Source organism: Danio rerio, chromosome 24, assembly GCF_052040795.2.
Source record: "Danio rerio strain M-AB ecotype USA chromosome 24, GRCz13ab, whole genome shotgun sequence".
In the NCBI taxonomy this organism is placed as follows: domain Eukaryota; kingdom Metazoa; phylum Chordata; class Actinopteri; order Cypriniformes; family Danionidae; genus Danio; species Danio rerio.
Genome location: NC_141044.1, coordinates 40,585,348 through 40,607,500, shown reverse-complemented (window position 1 = coordinate 40,607,500; position 22,153 = coordinate 40,585,348). Strand labels below are relative to the sequence as shown.

The 22,153-nt window shown below is 34.6% G+C and overlaps 1 protein-coding gene across 1 annotated transcript in view; it reads right to left on the bottom strand.

Moving 5' to 3' along the window:
* rab11fip3 (RAB11 family interacting protein 3 (class II)) overlaps positions 1–22,153 on the bottom strand; it is a 76,358-nt gene that overhangs the window by 34,056 nt on the left and 20,149 nt on the right. Inside the window, 2 exon segments of the mRNA NM_001328521.2 lie at positions 11,827–11,996; positions 18,154–18,227. Of these exon segments, the coding sequence (NP_001315450.2) occupies positions 11,827–11,996; positions 18,154–18,227 (244 nt within the window).

The following is a 22,153-nucleotide window of genomic DNA, read 5'->3' as shown; positions in this document are numbered from 1 at the left end:
CATTAGTTATTTAAAAGCTTATATTTAATTTACTAAGTATGTTTGAAGCGTATGTTTCAACAAACATGTGTAGACTGCTGAATTGTGTCCAATCACTCAGCTCCACTGGTATCTGTTCATGCAGATAATATTACGTCCTGGCTGTGTTTTCATCGATGTTATAACTTTTAAAATACAACGCGATACATCTCTATCTGTCTCTATTGTCAGTTTAATAATAATTTAGCATTTATCTACATCTCATGAGCAAAATAAATTAATGTTACTCTGATTTAGTTTATATTTGTCTGTGTTCAGTGTACATCATGTAGTGTATGTGAGAGAGAGAGAACTGGACATCAGAGCGGAGCTCATTAATATTCATGACACAATCCACATATGGTCAATTATGGACCTTCTGATTCTAAGGGTATTTGTTTGAGTAATAAATGAGCTTACAAAACCGTTTCTGGACTTTTTTTTTACAAAACGAATGCATAAACCTACTATGTAGATATCAGAGAACATTTGAACTTATCGAGCCAATGCAGAGTATATGGCACCTTTAAGAAATTAATACTTGCACTCAGCTAGAACGCACTACATTTATTAAAAATGACAGTAAAGACATTTGTATTGTAACATAATTATATTTTTGACAAATGTTTTTATTTTAAACTTTTTACTAATCAAAAATCCCTCGTTTTTAGAAAACTCTTAATAAAGAGGAAAAAAATCATTAATCTCCTCTTCTTGTCATACAGTGCTCAGCATATATGTGTACACCCTTCACAAATCTCTCATTCAGATTCATATTTTCTATAAGAAGCTTTAGAATATTATATCTATGCATATACATTAGATTAATCACTAATGAAGCAAAATCTAAGCTAATCTAACAAAATAACTTATGATAATGGTCCAAAATTAGTAGCCCAAATTTATAAGTTAGAGAAAAATATTAATGTTTTTTTTTGTTTTGTTTTTAAAGAGCATAAATCAAGAGAAACATTTTATAAAATGTTGTTGAAATTTTGTAGGATGTAATTTTTTCCCAAAAATATGTCTCATGAATTTTGAAGATTATCTATATCTTTCGATTCCTAAAGATTGACTAAGATATTAATTTAATAAATACAGTATATGTTTAATAAATCTGTTTTGTCCAAATGCACCAAAATATATGACCTATATTCACTGAGAAACGGAGCAAAATATTCATTTTCAAAATACTCATGTATTTATTTATGCAGAGCACTGTATATCCTCCTCTTTTTTTAATCAAAGATCATTAATTCAGCATATTATTATGATTTCAGCAGGATCATGTGACACTGAAAACTGGAGTAAAGGTAGACAATTCAGCATTTTAGTCACAAAAATATATTGAAAACACATTTAAATACAAAATACTTCTAGTTTATATAAGAGCAATAAGATTGAAAGATTTTTGTGTTTTTTATTAAATAAATGCTAACTTAAACTCACCCAAAAATAAATAAACAAATAAAACATATCAACATCTTCAAACTTTAGAACATTAATACACTATACTACTCATTCTCAGACTGTTAACATGTCAGAAACTCACCCTCTTTTGACCGTAACATTACGGTTGTTCACACAAATCACTCGTGAAGGCGGCGACCGCATCTTAAACCGATACGGTCTTTCGTTGGCGATTCTGAGCAACTGGGCACACAGTGTGTCAACGCAAACTAAACTCCAACAATCAACAAACAAATTATTCCAAAACGTTTTACACAAGGCAGCATAAATTCCCCGGTAAACTTCGATCCGCCGGACATTCCTGCCGGACACTTGTGACCCACTAAATCTGAATCAATCTCCTGCTACATATGCTTCAAACGTACGGCTGTGCGGCGATGTGTGTGTGTGTTAATCTGATTTAGAGCTCAGTAACGGTGACCCAGTGTGTGTGCTAGCCTGCGCTGTAAGAACATACATCTGTTTAATCCCTTTAATCTCCATGTGCACATGCTGTCCGACTGACACTCAAACACATATTGCGGAGGAATTGCTAATAATGAAAGAAAAGCTAATCAGTAGAGCCACATCGAGTCAAAAACTCAGCAGATTATAGAGCATGTCATTCAATGTACTTATATAAATGTGTGTAATGCCTCGTTTCCACTGAGTGGTACGGTACGGTTCGGTGCGCTTTTATGCCGTTTCCACTGTCAAAAGGCATACCAAACAGAACCGTACCACTTTTTCAGCACCCTTTCGAAAAGGGTACCAAACATGAGAAAGGGTACCAAAAGGCAGAGCTACATGCGCAGCTGAAGGCTGATTGGTTACAGAGATACGTCACGAGCTCGTGTTGAGCTAGCCAGAATGAAAACAAAGGAACCCCCATGTTTTTATACACAGCCGAACATTATACCGTACAACTATATGCATATAATAACGAGCCATGGATGACCCGAGCTCTGTCTTGATGTACAGACGAAAAAGCCAGACACAAAGCCAAGAAGAACAAAATCTGCCGTGTTCTGTTGTTGTTTTACGAGGCCTTCTGAAAGTGTGAGAGGTTTTAGCTTTCTTCCGTGAGCTTGCGATCGCTTCTATATTTGATATTACGAACCTCTTGGGCAATGATAATAACGTGTGCTTGATTACTGAAGTGGCGAGGCAGTGGCGCAGTAGGTAGTGCTGTCGCCTCACAGCAAGAAGGTCGCTGGGTCGCTGGTTCGAACCTCGGCTCAGTTGGCGTTACTGTGTGGAGTTTGCATGCTCTCCCTGCCTTCGCGTGGGTTTCCTCCGGGTGCTCCGGTTTCCCCCACAGTTTAAAGACATGTGGTACAGGAGATTTGGGTAAGCTATATTGTCCATAGTGTGTGAATGTGTGTGTGGATGTTTCCCAGAGATGGGTTGCGGCTGGAAGGGCATCCGTTGCGTTAAAAAAAAAAACTTGCTGGATAAGTTGGCGGTTCGTTTTGCTGTGGCGACCCCGGATTAATAAAGGGACTAAGCCGACAAGAAAATAAATGAATGAATGAATGATTATTGAAGTGTCTCCGTCATGTGATCCATTCAGAAAGAAAAGGACAAACGGGAGAGTTAAGCACTAACAAAGGAGAAGCCCGACAAAACACAGGACCAAATTGTTTTAGCAGCTTGAATCACGAACAAACTGCTGTGTTTGTCATCGCCTTTTGACTATTATGAACTCAGAATGACTCTCTGACAGAGTTTACAAGTGCTAGTGAAGATTATAGACACCGATGAGAAGTTTGCACTAATTGTGGGCTATGTTGCGTGTTGTTTATGGATTTAAATAAGGACTAAATGTTTGCTGTATGTAGTGCTTCTGTAGGGTCTGTGTGTGCTTATATATGTTCATTTATTAATTTATTTATTTTATATAATTGCAGACGTTACAGTTCGCTATTTTGTCATTGATCTACAGTTATAATCTACAGCATTAACATAATTTAATTTTCAAATAAAAAATTCAAATCAAATCAAATCACTTTGACAATAAAAGTGATTTGATTTGATAATCAATTTACGTTAGTAGAAAAGTTAGTAGTAAACATTTATAAACAAGTATTTATGTGTATAAAGCATCTGTTCTGTGAGAAGTGCTTCATATATGATTTGTGAATGACCTGTACAGCTTTACTGTAGACATTTATTCGAGGGAGAATGACGTCGACCTAAACTCTCTGTCGAACAACGCCCACCAAAAGGGTACCCTTGGTAGTGGAAACGTAAGTCTGATAAAGGTGACCAACCCGTACCATACAGTACTGTACCAGTCAGTGGAAACGAGCCATAAATATACAGTTGAAATCAGAATTATTAGCCCTCCTGAATTATCAGTGCCCAGTATATTTTTCCCGCAATTTCTGTTTAACAGAGAGATTTTTTTCAACACGTTTCTAACCATAATATTTTTAATAACTAATTTAAGCTTAAAGTAACATTTAAAGGTTTATTTAGGTTAGTTATTCAGGTCAGAGAAATTAGGCAAATCTTTGTATAACGATGGTTTGTTCTGTAGACAATCAAAAAGTAATATTGCTTAAAGGGGCTAATAATATTGACCTTAAAATGGTGTTTAAAAAATTAAAAACTGCTTTTATTCTAGCCGAAATAAAACAAAGAAGATTTTCTCCAGAAGAAAAAATATTATAGGAAATACTATTAAAAAAGTCCATGCTCTGTTAAACATCATTTGGGAAATAAACGGCCGTTCACTGCGTGTCAGGATAGGGTATATGCTGAAGCATGCTAATAGGACTTTTAATTTGCCAGTAACCTGGGTTAATCGTTTCCGGCGAATTGTATGCCAATGCAAAATTGTCGCGTTTAAGGTCTGTTTTCTTTAAAAATCAGCGATCTCCACTGGCTGAGTGATATCCAATATAAAGTGGGTCTCAGATTGTACAAGAAGCACTGCATTGAATTACATTTTCCCCCGCCATATCTTTATAATATGAGCACAGGTAATCAGGAAGTGACGATTTTGTTTGCTTTGACTCGTTGGACGGAAACGCTGCTTTATTCGCACGTCTTTTATGCGATTATCCAGTTTTGCACATAAAGTTCATTCGCATTCTTGGATGGAAACATGGCTAGTGTTTCAGACTGCACACCTAACATAGTAGCCTACCTGATATGGTAAATAAGATTATATATAACTTTTTATTTATATATATATTTATTATATATATATATATTATATATATATTTATTATATATATTATATTATATATATTTTTATTAATATATATTTATTTTATTATATATATATTATATTATATTATATATATAGTATATTATATATATTATATTATATATATTTATTATATATATATATATATATATATATATATATATATATATATATATATATATATATATATATATATATATATATATATATATATATATATATATATATATAAAAAACCAAAAAAAAAAACATGAAAAACCAGGGGGTTCATTTTATTCTTGTTTATGTAAAGCACTTATGCAATAGTCACATTGCAAAAAATGCAATGTTGAGTTGGAATTAGGGCTGCAACTAACGATTATTTTCATAATCGATTAATCTGTCGATTATTTTTTCGATTAATCGGATAAACAAAACAAGAAAAGCCTTAATTTCCAACCCTTAATTCAAAAAAGCACATGCCTGAGCTGTTATAATAATAATAATAATTCTAATACTACTACAACTAAAAATAATAATAATAAACTGTTTTCAATCCAAATGTTTTTAAATGAATATACATACTAGACACATGAAATAGCATAAGAAATCACTTAACCTCAAAATTAAGTGATTGTTTGCATGAAAAACCAGGGGGTTCATTTTATTCTTATTTATGTAAAGCACTTTGAATTACCATTTTGTATGAAATGTGCTATAGAAATAAATAATACCCTTGTCTATTTATTTATTTATTTGCAAAATTCTGAGCAGAAATGGAAAAAAACATAGTGATTAACACATTTAACTGAAGATGCTAATCTGAGGATCCTGAACACACCCTGACTGCTAAGAGACGCTTAACATCCGAGACCGGAAGTTTTAGAGGAAATCTGTAAGGTATTGTAGAATTACATGATGCGTTTTCCTGAACTCTGAAAGCAAGGTTTTGGGAAGGTCTGTGAGTCAGCGGGATCCTGACACAGCAGTAATGCTAAATCAAGAGTAACACACGAGGGCAAAAAGCCAGGATATTTAACAATGACAGAAGCGAGCATGAGATTGAGACCGAAACGGACTCTGGAGAGTGGAAGATGGATCAACTCTGGGCCACAGGAAAGCAGAAAGAGCAAACTCCACACTTCCTCCAACTGGGAGACAGGAAAATTAAGACTGACACCGATAACACGGGAAACAGGAACACCTCGGTCAGATGAGCTGATGTTGGAGGCTCTTGGGAAAAGTCTAGTCAGCAGATTCTTGCAGAAACACAAACAAACAGGCTTGCGTCCAGAACACCACTGCAAACTTCAGGATTTTTTTGGCATTCAATTTTGGTACAGATTGGGACTGTATAATATATGGTTTCAGCATGGATATCGAAATGTGCGCATCTGCAATAGTCACATCGCAAGAAATGCAATGTTGAGTTGGAATTAGAGCTGCAACAAACGATTATTTTAATAATCGATTAATCTGTCGATTATTTTTTCGATTAATCGGATAAAAAAAACAACAAAAGCCTTAATTTCCAACCCTTTATTCAAAAAAGCTCATGCCTGAGCTGTTATAATAATAATAATAATAATAATAATTCTAATACTAATAATAATAATAAACTGTTTTCAATCCAAATATCTAAATGTTTTTAAATGAAGATACATACTAGACACATGAAATAGCATAAGAAACCACTTAACCTCAAAATTAAGTGATAGTTTGCTCAAAACAAGCAAAATTATTTGCCAATGGGGTAAGAAAAATGATCTTAATAAGATATCAAACAGCATCACTTCGTTTTCTCATGCCATTTTTCTCGTCTGGTCTTGATGTAAGATTTTTTAGATATTTGAACAGGAAACGAGACAAAATGACGAAGAAAGAAAAGTTTTCTGCAGTGCAGCTACACATGAATACAGATGGAAAAATGAAGGCTTCAAAAAAGATAACATTCACACACTTGCTCATCATGTCATCAACTACCTGATATTCCAATTCACATAAACGTGTAAGTGATCGGGATTTTTAACGTGAGATGGACGTCTCCATGTTTACTTGCCGCCGCTGCCTCATTCATAAAAGCAGAACACGCAGGATTCAGCAGGTACATTCATAAGTTACTCCCAAAATACATGCAAGAGGCTGGTGAACTTAGAGGAGCATATATTCAACTTTATAGTTACTTTAACTATGTGTAATGTGTATCTGATATGAATAAAACACATCGGCAAATTATATTTGAATGGATTGTTAGACTTTCTTGTGTGTTTTACAAACACTAAATGTATTGTTTACTAGTACTTGTGTGTATTTACATATCTAAAACATAAATGAAGTATTAGGCGGTTAAAACGCTGCATAATTGTGAAAATATGTCACAGCTTTCAGCGGAGTTAAGTTGGTTTTGTTTTCGAAAAGAAAAAACGAAAAATAAAGCAGCACTTTTCCGACGGTCCCTAACTGAGAGCTCTCCTGAGCGCGAGTTCTCCCTGGCTCAGAGCATTTGCGACTGCTTAAACGGAGCAGTGCTCGTTATAACGAGCGAAAAAATAAAAAGACAGCTGTGAAACATAACCTGCTTTGTCTTTTTGTAGGAAACACAGTTTAGATCTTATTAGGGTAAGAGTTTTTTGTTTTAATGCCGTCTATCACTGAATGTGTCAGGAATACAGAAAACTTAAACTGGTTAACCCCGCTCTCCTTCTCTGGCTCAGCGCCAGACACAAAGAAACCAGCACCAGGGACTTTACGGTTCTCACTTCAAAACGGAACAAAAGTAGAATTCTGTAGTGATTCTTCCGCATCATCCCTGTCCTCTTGAGGCGCTGAACTCTGTATCAGTGCGCGAGAGACGGAGAGGGGCGGGTTTTCTCCGCTCCGCGCTGAACTAAAGTCTTCTTTTTTTATCAAACGTCTCCATGTCGCGCAACACAACGAATCGATAATGAAATTCGTTACCAACGCTTTTAGTAATCGATTTTTATCGATTTTTATCGATTTAATCGATTCGTTGTTGCAGCCCTAGTTGGAATCATAATTGACCATGAGCTACAGTGGTCAGAAGAGTCGCTGCTAAGTTTAACCATAATAGAGTGAAGTTTTATCCTTTTAATGCGTTTTTAAAGGGTCATGAAACACCAAAACACATTTGTTGAGCTGTTGACAGTTGTTGTAAGAAACTAGAAAGGTAATGCTGACTCGCAGGGAGAGTATCACAATGGAGTGTCAGTCAAAACACTTAAAGCAAGATCCATTTCTTTGAGTTTTATTTACCAATGCCAGTACATTCTCTCCACATGGTAAAAGACTGGTTTATTTACACGCAGCCACAACACCACATGAGGAGTCCAGAGCAGTGAAAGACTGTGGCACTGAAGCCACACTATTTAAAGGGTTGATGATTAGGGTGATAGGGTGCAGCTGTGGACCATGTGGTAGGCCTTCAATACGTGCATCAAAGAGGTTCTGGAGCATGTCCCAAAGGTTTTCTACAGTCGTATATGAGTCCAACACTGCTAAAAACACTATTAGGACACATTTATTTCACAAAAAAGTGAAAATTGGTTGTTTTTACCAACAGCTTATTTAGATCAATTTAAAGCAACAGGTTTACTCACTTTTCTTAAGTAAAGTCCACTAACTGCTTTTTACGATGCAGCTACAGGCCTGGTGGTACAGTGGTTAGCACTGTCGCCTCAAAGCAATAAGGTCGCTGGTTCGAGTTGAATGAACTAAATTGGCCTTAGTGTGTGTGTGTGTGTGTGTACGTGTTTTTGTGACATATCAGGACACAAATCTGTATAATGACATGGATATGACACAGGTATTACAAAAAGGAAGTGAAATATGAGGACATTGGTGACGTCCTCATTTCTCAAAAAGCTTATAAATCCCACAGGATGAGTTTAATCAGAGAGTAAAGCTGCAGACAGTCTCCTGTGATGGTTGGGTTTAGTTGTAGGGAGGGGTGAGGGCAATACAATATACGGTTTGGACAGTATAAAATGAATGGAAGTCTATATAATATGTGTGAATAAGTCTGTATGGGTGTTTCTCAGTACTGGGTTGAGAATGAAAGGGCATCACCAATGTAAAACATATGCTGGAATAGTTGGTGGTTCAAGCTGCTGTGGCGACCTCTGAAATAGATACTAATCCGAAGGAAAATAAATGAATAAATTAATAAATTAATGACTGAATGTTAGTTTGGAGCCCTCAAATGCTTTTTTAATAAATGACGTTTCACAAACTAATTTCAAGAGGAGCACGTGATATGATTGACTGCAGCTGGCCACTCATCTACACTCATTAGCTAGCCAATCAGATTGATCCAAACTCACTATAAGTAACCTAGCTAAGAACTACTCCCTTATCTTCGTTTTCCCGAAGAAACTCCCCATCCACCCCTTCTCCTTCTTTCCTCTTTTGCCGAGGGGAGCTCTTGAGAACACCTGACCTCGTACTCCCCTCACATGCTCTATGGACTTGGCGGGAGCCCTGGGCTCAACTATCTCTGATCTCAGAGTTCTCTCCCGTGACAGCATGCCAAACCTGCTAACTTGCTAACAAGTTGTCAAACAGTATCTAAGTGTGAACTCTTGAAAAATATGTAGTAAAAACAAACACTTTTCTTATTGCTGCAGATGTACAGGTTGCCAGTATCTAATGTAGAGCCTTAAAACATTGACTTGGAGAAAAAAACAGGTTGAGAACACTGTGTCCTGAGAGGATACACATTATCAGGAAATTGTTTTATTTTGTGAGATTATTGCTAATGCATTCAAGGCTACTGAAAGGGCATGCTTTATGGGCCAACAGTCAGTATTAAGACATGTTATTATCTTAGTATCATGGTGTACAGTTCCCAGCATAAATGAATACACCCTGACAGACTTACCAGAAAAACAACAGTCTCGCTTTTAAATGAATGCTGTCTGTAGCAGGGGTGGGCAAACTCGGTCCTGCAGGGCTGGTGTCCTGCACAGTTTAGCTCCAACTCTAATCAAACGCACCTGCTTATAGATTCTAGTGATCTTAAAGACACTGATTAACATGTTTAGGTGTGTTTGATTAGTGTTGCAGCTAAACTATGCAGGACACCGGCCCTCCAGGGCTGAGTTTGCCAACTCCTGGTCTATAGCAGGGGTTTTCAAACTGTGGGTCGCACAGTGAACAAAGGTGGGTCGCGCAATGTCACATAGCTGCAGCTATATTTGCATTGCGGTGAATCAAAACCAGTACGATTGACGGCAATAACTCAATAACCTCTTACCCTAAAAATATCTAAAGTGTGTTTTCTACAAAAAGACAAAGCTGGTTATGTTTCACAGCTGTCTTTTTATGTTTTTTTCCCCGCTCGACATTACGAGCACTGCTCCGTTTGAGCCCTCGCAATCTAAGGCTGCGTCCGAAACTGCCTACTACTCATTAGGTACTGCATTAGAATTTAAACGTACTACTCGGCTGTTAGAAAAGTACGTTCTATACATTATGAATGTGAAAAGTATGAATAGAATTCGGACGTACTACATCCACCATTTTGTCATGGTCACGTGACCTACCTGAGTCAATTGCATCGCTTTACTCCCGTTCATGAATTTGCTCGAGGGGCATCATGGGATAGCGCAGCATGCATGGGATGCGCACTCTTGAATCTCGCCGGAAGTCATCCGGGTACTTCTCCCATACTGATTTTCGATTTCTATGAATTCGGACATACTACTTGGCTCGCATACTGATTTTAGCGTACTATATAGTATAGAAGTATGCGGTTTCGGACGCAGCATATGTTCCGCCGATGAGTGGTGCTCTCAGTAAGGGACCGTCGGAAAAGTGCTTATTTATTTTTATTTTTATTTTTCTGGCTCCGTCCTGCGTGTTTTATTTAAACACTACTAATTTTCTCTTAAATGAGCACAAACAGTTACTAAAGTAGTCGAATGCTTTCATTATAGATCTTTGCATTCTAACATTAACACCTATCAAACAAAACACAATGAGAGATTCATTTGTTCTCTTCACTAAATAACTATAGTGACTTTAATCAATATGCAAATACAAAAGTGAAATAGATTTTATAGCTTTATTTAATTTCTGGATAGGCCATTGATTTTAATAGGCTAAACCTTTTATTTTATTGTCAATATTTTCTAATATTTTCTATGTATTCTATCATTTGAAGCTATTTGTTGTCCCATGTTTTTTACATCCCAACATTGACATATTGCTAATTAATAAATAGCTATAGTGCGATCTGTTAGTTTTAACGTCAGCTAATGTTATGGAAGGGCATAGATGTTATGGAAAATAGCAATAGTAATGTAACTACCCCCATCATTCCTTCCTCAAGCAAATGTGTAAATATTAGATCTATTCAGCGATATCGTTAATTGCATTGGCATATTTATCTGACCTTTTCCCAGCTTGTAGTAGTCGATCAAAAAGCTGTTTAGTTTCTTATGACTACACTAGCAGTGGAATTTACTGCGATGTGACGGGGCTTGATCATAACCAAGGGGCTTGATGAAAGGTTGATCATATTCTCTTCTAAAAAACGAAGAGTATCTTTTTCAACAAAAAAAATATCACAGTTACAGCCAGCATCCCACAAAAAGCAGTTCGAGCCTCATTTTGTGCATTTCAAATCGCAAAATCTAAAAAGCAGCACACCATATATTTTTGACTGCTTTGAATGGATACAATTTTTGACCCATTTTTCCATATTAAAATATTATGGTGGCTCTTGAGATTGAATTACTTGCCTAGGTGGGTCCCGGAATAAAAAAAGTTTGGGAATGCCTGCTCTAAAGGATCTTATGCTTTGAGATTATTGTACAAATCTAATTGGTTTTACACAAGAGGGGGTTAATAATTTCAGCAACATCTCACTTTGATAATAATTATTATTTAGTTTTTCTAATTCTAAAACATAACCAGACTTTTAAGCTAACGAGAAGAAATGTTTAATACTGTCTTGAAAAGATGCATCAATATATTGTCCATATTCACTGTGAAACAGATACAAATCTTAACAAACTGTATTGTTACGGTATTTTTAATAATTAGCTTTTAATTTTATATTTGAGATTTCAGGTTTCAATATTGATTTAGCTATTTTAGTTCTATTGTACGTGTACTTTAGTATTGTTAACGTTGTTTGTTACCTGTTGCGGTCGTCTCCATCTGTGAGTGTGTTTTCAATGCCGCTGTCTGTCTCCACATCTTCATGAAGCTCTGGATGGACGAGAGCCGTCGTGTCCTCGTCTGTGAAGGTTTCACACTCGCTGTAGGCACTCTCTGAACCCAGATAAGCGCTGTCAGAGACCTCCGCCTGCTGCAAACACACACACACACACTGATTACAACCTTTATTGCTCTTGGAGACATTATGCTTACAGTTACGTCATCTCAGAAGTTCATAATAAAGCAATGGAAACAACTAACTGACAGAGAGAATATAAAGCATATACAGTTGAAGTCAAAATGATTAGTCCTCTTTTTCTTTCCCAAATATTTCCCAAATGATGTTCAACAGAGCAAGAAATTTTTCACAGCATTTCCTATAATATTTTTTTCTTTTAGAGAAAGACTTTTTTATTATTTTAGCTAGAATAAAAGCAGTTTTTAATTTTTTTAAAGCATTTTAAGGTTAATATTATTAACCCCTTTAAGCAATATTTTATTCGATTGTCTACACAACAAACCATCATTTTACAACATGCTTAATTACCCTAGCTTGCTTTATTAAGCATTTAAATGTCACTTTAAGCTGAATACTAGTACCTTGAAAAATATCTAGTCAAATATTATGTGCTGTCATCATGGTAAAACAGAAATCAGTTATTAGAAATGAGTTATTAAAACTATTATTGTCAGAAATGTGTTGAAAAAATCTTCCTGTTAAACAGAAATGGGGCTAATAATTCTAACTTCAACTGTAAACAAATGTTAATAGCAGATCGTTTGGCTTCTGAAGGGAAATGTTTCATACACACTTTATAAGCACCAAAGTGCAAACATGAGCTTGAAGTTAATTAGTTTATGATGAATGTTTAAGGAACAATTTGATCCAACTCATATAAATGTGGTTGAAAAAAACTATGATTATGACGGTAAAGAAATAAATAAAAGAAACATGTGTCAATGCTAATCTGTCTGATGCTTTCCAGGCAACAATGAAGGACCGCCTACTCACCTGTCAATCATCCACTGCACTTAAACAAGAGGTTTAAACTTTAAAAGAGCCTCAAAGAGTAAATAAACAACCCCTTTGTTTGGATTTTATGGTAATGCACTTAATCTAACCTGAATATTTACATAATTTAACTGTATTTCAACAACGAACACTCCTGTAATGTATAATACGATCACTATTAATAGCAGTAAATATTATTCTGCACACTGAAAATGTATAAAATAAAAATTAAATTATGTTTAATATTTTTCAGATTTAAAAAGAACTTTTATACGACTTTTTAAAATTATTAAATAATTTTTTTCTTAATTTTTTAATAAAAACTAATTTTGTGTTGTTTACCATGTCGTTGGTTGGGGGAAGGTATGTTTAATTTTTGTTTATTTGTCATTTTTATGTCTGCTGGTTGTTTTTTTATTTTCTCTTTTTCTTTGTCTTGAAATGCAAGTTTTATGTTTGTATTTTTAAAAGTGTATTTACAAGTGAATGTCTGCAAAAATTTCTAAAAATAAAAATATTTAAACAATTAAAATCAGTTATTTAAAAATACATTGTAAAAAATCCCCTCCATTTTAAGCGTATTTTGTAATAAATATAAGTGACATTATATTTAAAATTATTATTCACAACATCTTGTTATAACAAATATATTTTTAAAAATTTTTATGCAGACATATTTTAAAATAAAAAATCTACATTTTTACATTACAAATAAATTCTATTATTAATGATTTTTATGGCATGCTATGTATATCCATATGTATCAATATTATTCATATTGTAATTACAGTGTTTTCTGTCCGACCAAAGATGAACCTACTAAAGCATAAAAAAGAAAAAAAAAGAAAAGAAATATTTAGTACTGGTCAAAAGTTTGGAGTCAGTGTTTTTTTAAATGTTTTTAAAAGAAAATTATTATGTTGATGAAGGCGACATTTATTAAATGTAAAAAAAAAGTAATATTTATAAACATTTTAAATAACAGCTTTCTTATTGTATGTAGTTTCATTATTACTCGAGTTATTATTGCTTTTATTACTATTATTAATAAAATTCATCTTTAAAATCACTGGAATAAATAATTAAATAAATTATAAACTATTTTGGAACAGTCATTTTACAGTGCAATTATATAAACTTTTGTATACTATTTTTGAATAATAAAATTAATATATTTTAGTCTATTTAGCAAGTGTTCAATGACTTTTTGGAGAGTCTGGATGGTGACCCCTTTGTTGAACTAATGGACACTGAAAGTTCATAGATTAGACAAATATGTTAGTAATGTATTATTTAATATTATTTATTTATTTGTGTTTTTTTGTTTGTTTGTTTTTTTGCTAAATGAAAAAATTAAGCCTTTGTCAATTTGTATAAAAATGTTTATAATAATTGTTGTTTAAAACTTTGTAAACTATTTTTACTTTAAAAAATTAAAGCAAAAAAACATTTTAAAAGTTAATAACTTTTATACTACGCCAAAAATTATCTTAAAAATGGAAAATAAAAATGACAATAAGAAACCTTTAAAGGTCATTTAAAAACACAACAGACTAACATCCAACATATTACCTTGAAAATCATAATAAACCATTGACAAGAGCTCAAGAAAAATCCTCAAAGCATCAATCAGCTGTTTCTAACCAAAGAAAACAGAGCCATCGTAAATCCACATAAACCTCCTTCAATCCAGAACCTGACGTACCTGTGCGAGTCCGAGAGGAGCTCCGAGAACAGGAGAGGCCATTCCCAGAACCATTCTTTCCCAAGTACAGTCCCACAGGAAAAACAGGTTCACTAACTAACCACAAAACTAACAACTACTTCCTATCTCTCTGACAGCCACCAAAACACAGAGAGAGAGAAAGAGAGAGAGAGATATTACTGCTGCTCTGCTTCTGTGCAAAATGAGGACCAAAGTCTGAAGGGTAAAAGCACCAGGAATGGGCGGGGCCTGTTGTCGTGACTCCACCCTTTTCTTTTAACTTGTCAAATCATTAAACAGAATGTGTGCATATATTATGTGGCGGTGAGTGGAAACATAAAAAGCTTACTTAGCATTTCTAGTTTGCCTATGATGACAACAAAATGCAGTCTAGGTAGGCGGCTCGGGAGGTTTTAAGACAGACTATTGCTGTTTTTCCAACATACGGCAAAACATTAACAATTCACACCCTACAAACAAATATTCAGGACACTGCGACAATCATATGATCTGATGAATGACAGGTGTGTGTGTGTGTGTGTTATAGAAAATATATCACCGGGCATATTGTCAAGCTTGTGCTTGTGTGTGTGTGTATGTGTGTGTGTGTGTGTGTGTGTGTGTGTGTGTTTGTTCCTGTGGACGAGGTGCTACACAAACCACCCTGGCCAGTGTGTTTTGACAGCAAACAGGGAAACAGCAGAGCCATTCACAACCCACAGGAAAACATGCAGGTGTGTGTGTGTGTGTGTGTGTGTGTGTGTGTGTGTGTGTGTGTGTGTGTGTGTGTGTGTGTGTGCTTTTCGTTGAAAATGACAGGAAGACAGAAATGGGAAAAATTATTTTGCAAAAAAACAAGAAAAACAAGATTTCTATATTTACTGAATGAATATTCATATATGCAAATTCTGTTGGGAACAATGAGCCACATGTTCAGTTTAGAAAAGAGTTGTGAAATTAACGTCATATTATGTTTTTCCAGGTAATTTTTTTCCATATACAGTCAAGCCCCGAAATTATTCATACCCCTGGCAAATTCTGACTTAAAGTTACTTTTTTTCAACCAGCAAGATTTGTTTTTTGACAACAGCTTCTCCCAAAGCATATTAAGAGGATGAAAAAATATATATATTTCTCATCTTTTATTTAAATTTTAAGTCAGAAAAAACTTGAAGTCAGAATTTGCCAGGGGTATAAATACACTCGGGCCAGACTTTATATTTAAGAATCACATTACATGAAAAAAATGTAATCTCAAACACAAAATACATCATTTTAAATTAATATAAATAAATCAGACATCATTTTGAATTTGCTAGAGTTATATATAACTATGTATGTTATATACACTTGCCACTTTATTAGGTACACCTGTCCAACTGCAGAATGGGGAAGAAAGAGGATTTAAGTGACTTTGAACGTGGCATGGTTGTTGGTGCCAGATGGGCTGGTCTGAGTATTTCAGAAACTGCTGATGTACTGGGATTTTCATGCACAACCATCTCTAGGGTTTACAGAGAATGGTCTGAATAAGAGGAAATATCCAGTGAGCGGCAGTTCTGTGGGCGCAAATGCCTTGTTGATGCCAGAGGTCAGAGGAGAATGGCCAGACTGGTTCCAGCTAATAGAAAGGCAACAGTAACTCAAATAAGCACTCGTTACAACCAAGTAGAGCATCTCTAAACACACAACAGTTCCAACATTGAGGCAGATGGGCTACAGCAGCAGAAGACCACTCCGGGTGCCACTCCTGTCAGCTAAGAACAGGAAACTGAGGCTACAATTCACACAGACTCACCAAAACTGAACAATAGAAAATTAGAGAAACGTTGCCTGCTCTGATGAGTCTCCATTTCTGCTGCCACATTCGGATGGTCGGGTCAGAATTTGGCATCAACAACATGAAAGCATGGATCCATCCTGCCTTGTATCAACAGTTAGGCTGGTAATGGTGGTGTAATGGTGTGACGGATATTTTCTTGGCACACTTTGGGCTCATTAGTACCAATTGGGCATCGTGTCAACGCCACAGCCTACCTGGGTATTGCTGCTGACCATGTCCATCCCTTTATGACCACAGTGTCTCCATCTTCTGATGGCTACTTCCAGCAGGATAACGCACCATGTCATAAAGCGTGAATCATCTCAGACTGGTTTCTTGAACATGACAATGAGTTCACTGTACTCAAATGGCCTCCACAGTCACCAGAGCTCAATTCAATAGAGCACCTTTGGGATGTGGTGGAACGGGAGATTCACATCATGGATGTGCAGCCGACAAATCTGCAGCAACTGCGTGATGCTATAATGTCAATATGGAGCAAAATCTCTGAGGAATATTTCCAGTACCCTGTTGATGCCATGAAGGATTAAGGCAGTTGTGAAGGCAAAATGTGTACCTAATAAAGTGGCCAGTGAAAGTATGTTGGTATATATAGTATATATGTTTTAATAGTTATTGATTCTCAATGAGTCAAAATAGGGGAACTTTCACAAAATACCAAATTATCTAGATAATTTACAAAAGATACAGAATTTAATTAAAATGACATCTTAAATCTCACATTAGTCCGGCTAAATCAGGAGTTTCTTATAAATAGCCAAAGACCAAAGTTAATCGAGGCCAGTGGGCCGAAGTTATATATATTCAATTCAACACATCTTTGAGTTGAAGTTCAGTTTAGTTTAGTTCAGTTCAGTTCAGTTCAGTTCAGGTGGTTTAATTTTTACTGCTTAAAGTCCAAACACTGAAGAGCAAATCTATCGATGCACAAATAAACCAATCCATATTACATTCACTTTGCCTTGAGTAATTTTCTAATTTATTTGCTGATAATATTATTCTATTAATTATAGATGCCGTATCATTTTTAATGTTTTATAATGAACTTTTTATAGTAAAAGCATAAACAATTCCATTTACAACACAATGGAGTTCAATGCAGTATACACTAGTGGAGCTGCTCCTGCCTTTGTCTTGATTTGCTTGCCGATGTATTGTGCATTGTCCATCTGTCAAGTGACAGTATTTACATTTTAAAAGTACATTACATTTTAATTGGATGTTTTTGTAGCCCCTCAATTAAACAAATAAACAAAAGCTTATGTTAAATCTGTCAAAGGCATTCGCCCCAACCAACTCCCCATCATTTTCCTCTATTCAGATGGAATGGGCCTTACTTTGGGCACCTCTGGCCTAAATGAATAAAGTGGCCAAAATGATTCACTTGAGAGCGAATAAAGTGAGCAAGTAGGACATGTGTTTGATTATTGCCTCAGTTTGCTCAGACTGTTCCACAATGAAACATTGAAATGCAAAAAAAAAAATAGTGGAAAAATAAAAACTCTGAAAAAGTGAGCCAGCAGGAGGCACTGCAGCAGGAAAATGAGCATGCTGAGTTTGAGATGTGCTGAGCTCGACTGTGGTCTTTTAATCTTTTGGGGAATTTGAGGAATGTGCTGCTCTGGATTCCATCATTCTGCAATCATGGGGATCCTAAAGTTTATTACATGCTGATTCTGATTTATTATATTTGTCATGACGAGAGGAGGATAAATGGACACAATAACCACAGAATTGCTGTTTAATACCTCGTCATATTCCTCTGGAGGTCCACTGGCTTCCACTGCGCTGAGATGAGTCTTGTAGAGCTCTGGATCAGAGCCTGAAAATAAAATATGAGAAGATACATATGGATTATGGCAGGACTCCTGATAACTGTGCATAACAATGCTTGTTTTGTTATACTAATATATAGTAATAAACTTTTTTTCCTCAATGAAATACACTGCTGAGCTGTTTGGAGTGCAGGAAAGGTCATTTATAAATGTTAATAGTCTGTTTCAGCTAGCTGGATTATTAATGAATGAGAAGATCTTGGAGACCAACAAGCATAGTTTGGGGTTTGGATTGGGAGCCTTGTTTTTGAAATGTCCTGTACTGTAACAACATGGTGTAGATTTATTCAGAGTTCATCTAGAGGGTTTCCTGCTGGTGTCATTTTGCTGCTACCAATGCTTATTTTTCATAGTAACTATTTTTATGTGTTTAGAAATGCTCAACCATGTAATAGATAGTACGGTATGGCAATGAAGCCTAATTTATACTTTCACCTGGCACTGTGTTGCAGACCTCTGCTGACTGCGTGTGCATCTCAGAGAGAGAGAGAGAGTTTTAATTTTATTGCTATGGCTTTGTCATGGCAAAAAGAAAATAGATCAAGTTTATCAAGTTTTATAAATACTTATTTCTATAATTATAAAAAATATTCTAACAATTAAAAGTCATCAACAGGAAGAAATAATTTCCAAAGTAAAAAACATAAATAATAATAATAATGATAATATATAAGATAAAAATCTAAAACAGTTTAAGATTTCCTTTTGATAAAAAATTGTAAAATTTTAGATGGATTCACGTTCAAGAATATTTGCGTGTGCACCTCAGGAAATTAAAAAGGCTTTTATACTTGACATATTCGCCGTTGTGGTATTCTTTATATATATATATATATATATATATATATATATATATATATATATATATATATATATATATATATATATATATATATATATATATATATATATATATATATATAACAGGGTTCAACACTAAGGATTTTTTTTACTGGTCCAATTGGGCCAGCGGTTCAGATTTTTACTTGCCCTGCCAATATTTTCACTGGCCCCACCAAAAAAAAAAGAGGAAAAGTTAATAGTTATTTCTCAGCCATGTTTTAAATATTGTGTCAAAAATTGTGTTTGAATCTTGAATTTAAATATTTTTAAAATGTTCAAAAATGTATAATGAGCAAATTGTTGCGTTGTACCCACATGAATGTCTGCTTCCAAGACATTATTTTAGCCTTAATGTTGCCATCACTTTGCTGAACTGGTTTTTAACAGGTTACAAAAAACGACATGCTCACAACATCCAATCAGATAAGAGGAACCGAAAAGCAATTTGGTGTTTACGACATCACAGAGAAGGTGGCTTTTAAAGGCTTAAATGCACGAACTGTCTCTCGATTCTAAGACTGTCTTCATACGCAATTGACAAATAGTAATAGGTAAATTAAACTTTTATGACAAGGCAGCACCTTGCCATTAATCCAGTATCCAGTAATCCAGGCCAGTTGTTTTTTATTTCAGTCACTATTTCATACCAGAAGGTCTGTATTTTTGGGCAAGCCGAAAAAACGTGAAAATGGTTAGCCACTGATGTTGCACACTGTCTCAAACAAGAACAAAACATTCAACACCTGTACGCAATGCTGACAGTTTAGGAGGAGTTATGAAGAACCTCATCAGATTTTTCCATCCAAACTCTCTCCAAGGTCTCGAGTTTGTGGTTTTTAAATGTGACACACATATATGTTCAGTCTTCCTCTGTTATTTGTTAATTTGACTCTTTCTCCCAGTTTTGTTTTATGTAATTTGATGAATAAATCTCACTGTTTTGTATGTATGCATTCATTATTATTATTTTAATAATTACGATTTTTGCATTTGTGCATATATTTTAATGACTTTTATATAATGGGGGTTCTTTGGTTGATGTTTGGACAATAATACAGTATATAGATGTTTTGCAACAATAAAATGTCTCTGCAAAAAAAAAAAAAGTAAAATAAATATAATGTAAATTACTGATAGGTTAAAAAAAATAAATAAACTTTAAAAAAGCCTTTTTTAGGGACATTTTATACTTTAAGAAAAATCTTTATCGCAATACTCAACAGCAAAATTGTATATTCCATATTTTTCCAGTATCGTGCGGCCCTAGTCGAAAATCAACACTTTATCGATGTCAAAAAAAAATCCCTCAAAATAGCAAGACATCACTTTCTGTCATAATCTAAAAAAAGCTGCGTTGTCTTAATCCAATTCTTGGTCGAATATGAACGTATCCAACATTTGGGTTAACATCAAAATTAACATTAATTTGAAAAGTTAACTGAATAGTTGGCTATATCCATTTTGGGCCAAGCACTGGGTTTAAACAACTCAGATTTACAGCCATTCCAGTATCCATATGACTAACCATACTACTAACTGTCATTTTAAGTAACGCAATAGAGAATTTTCTTGGGAATAAGAAGCTTTCTTGATGCGGTCAGTATTGTAGAGCACAAGCAGACAGAGTGATATTCTCCATTATTCATCCATTAATGATGGGAGAAATCTGACTCGTGAAACACAGGACGCACAGCAGGCCATTAGAAACATGACCTCATCTCATTACTGAAGTTATAGGAGAAAACCCTAGTAAAGTGCTCTAAACTATCCCGCCATCACCATAATAGGTTTATAGAGAGATGTGAGTGCATATGCCCACTACAAACAGTAAGACTGCGCTTTGATACCTAGTTTGTAGTCAACACAGAGCACATTATATTTTAATATATATATTTATATATATTTTAATAACGCTGTCTATTTATTGCATTATAATTATTACTTATATCTTTGTATTAGCCCCCCTGTTAAATTTAAAGTCTATTAAAATATTTTCCAAGTGTTGTTTAAAAGACATTTTAAAACACATTTCTAAACATAATAGTTTTAATGACTAATTTCTAATCAATACTTTTCTTTGTCTTCGCCATTATGACTGCATATAAGATTTTACTAGTTATCTCGCAAAATACTTCGTCATAAAGATCAATTTAAAAGGCTTAAGCGGGTTTATAAGGTTAACTAGGCAAGTTATGCTAATTAGGCAAGTTATTATATATTTAAATATATATATTTATTTATATATAAAGTCTAAATAATAATATTTAAATATTTTTTTAATTTAATAATAATATTGACCTTAAATTGTTTTTAAAATGTCAAACATTGATTGCTTTTTTTTATATGAAGAGGAGAAAGTGCATCCTACAGGTGGTTTGTCAAGCCCACTCACCTGTGTGGAGCACACTCAGAATTGCATAATGTTTTCCAAGTTGTGTGTAGGATGCTTATAAGAAGGTGTCTAGTTCATATGGAAAGAGTGTGTGACCTACAGTTGCTTTGTCAAGCCCACTTACCTGCACTAAACACACTTAGACTGATTTTCTCTTTATAAGGCCGCAATGTACCATTAGAACCACAGATTTTACAGTTTGTTTTGCCTGTATGTGTTTTTTGATTCTCAGAAGAGATGCTAACCATTAAGAATCACAGTTTCAGCATAAAATCATCTTCTACATCCTATTGAACAATATTAAGACGCCTACACCTTGAATGGACTGAGGATGACAAAATTAACAGCTAAATTTATTTATTTTTTGTTGGGTGAATTAATTTTTTCGTGAAATGCTTTGCTCATCAACAAGTAAAATACCTTCTAAATAAGACTCGCTTCTTTAAAATATCCTCAAAACTCCCAATTTTTTGGAGGGATGAAAATGTGGGTGTATGATGTGGCAGTGTTAACTAAATAAAGGTTGGTTAAATGATTTTCAACGATACTTCTGCAAGTACTACATATTATAAGTGAGATGTAAAAATACGCTACAAATATTATTAATAATAATAACTACAACAGTAATAATATACACACTAACACACAATAACGAATTAACAATTGTAACTGCAATGT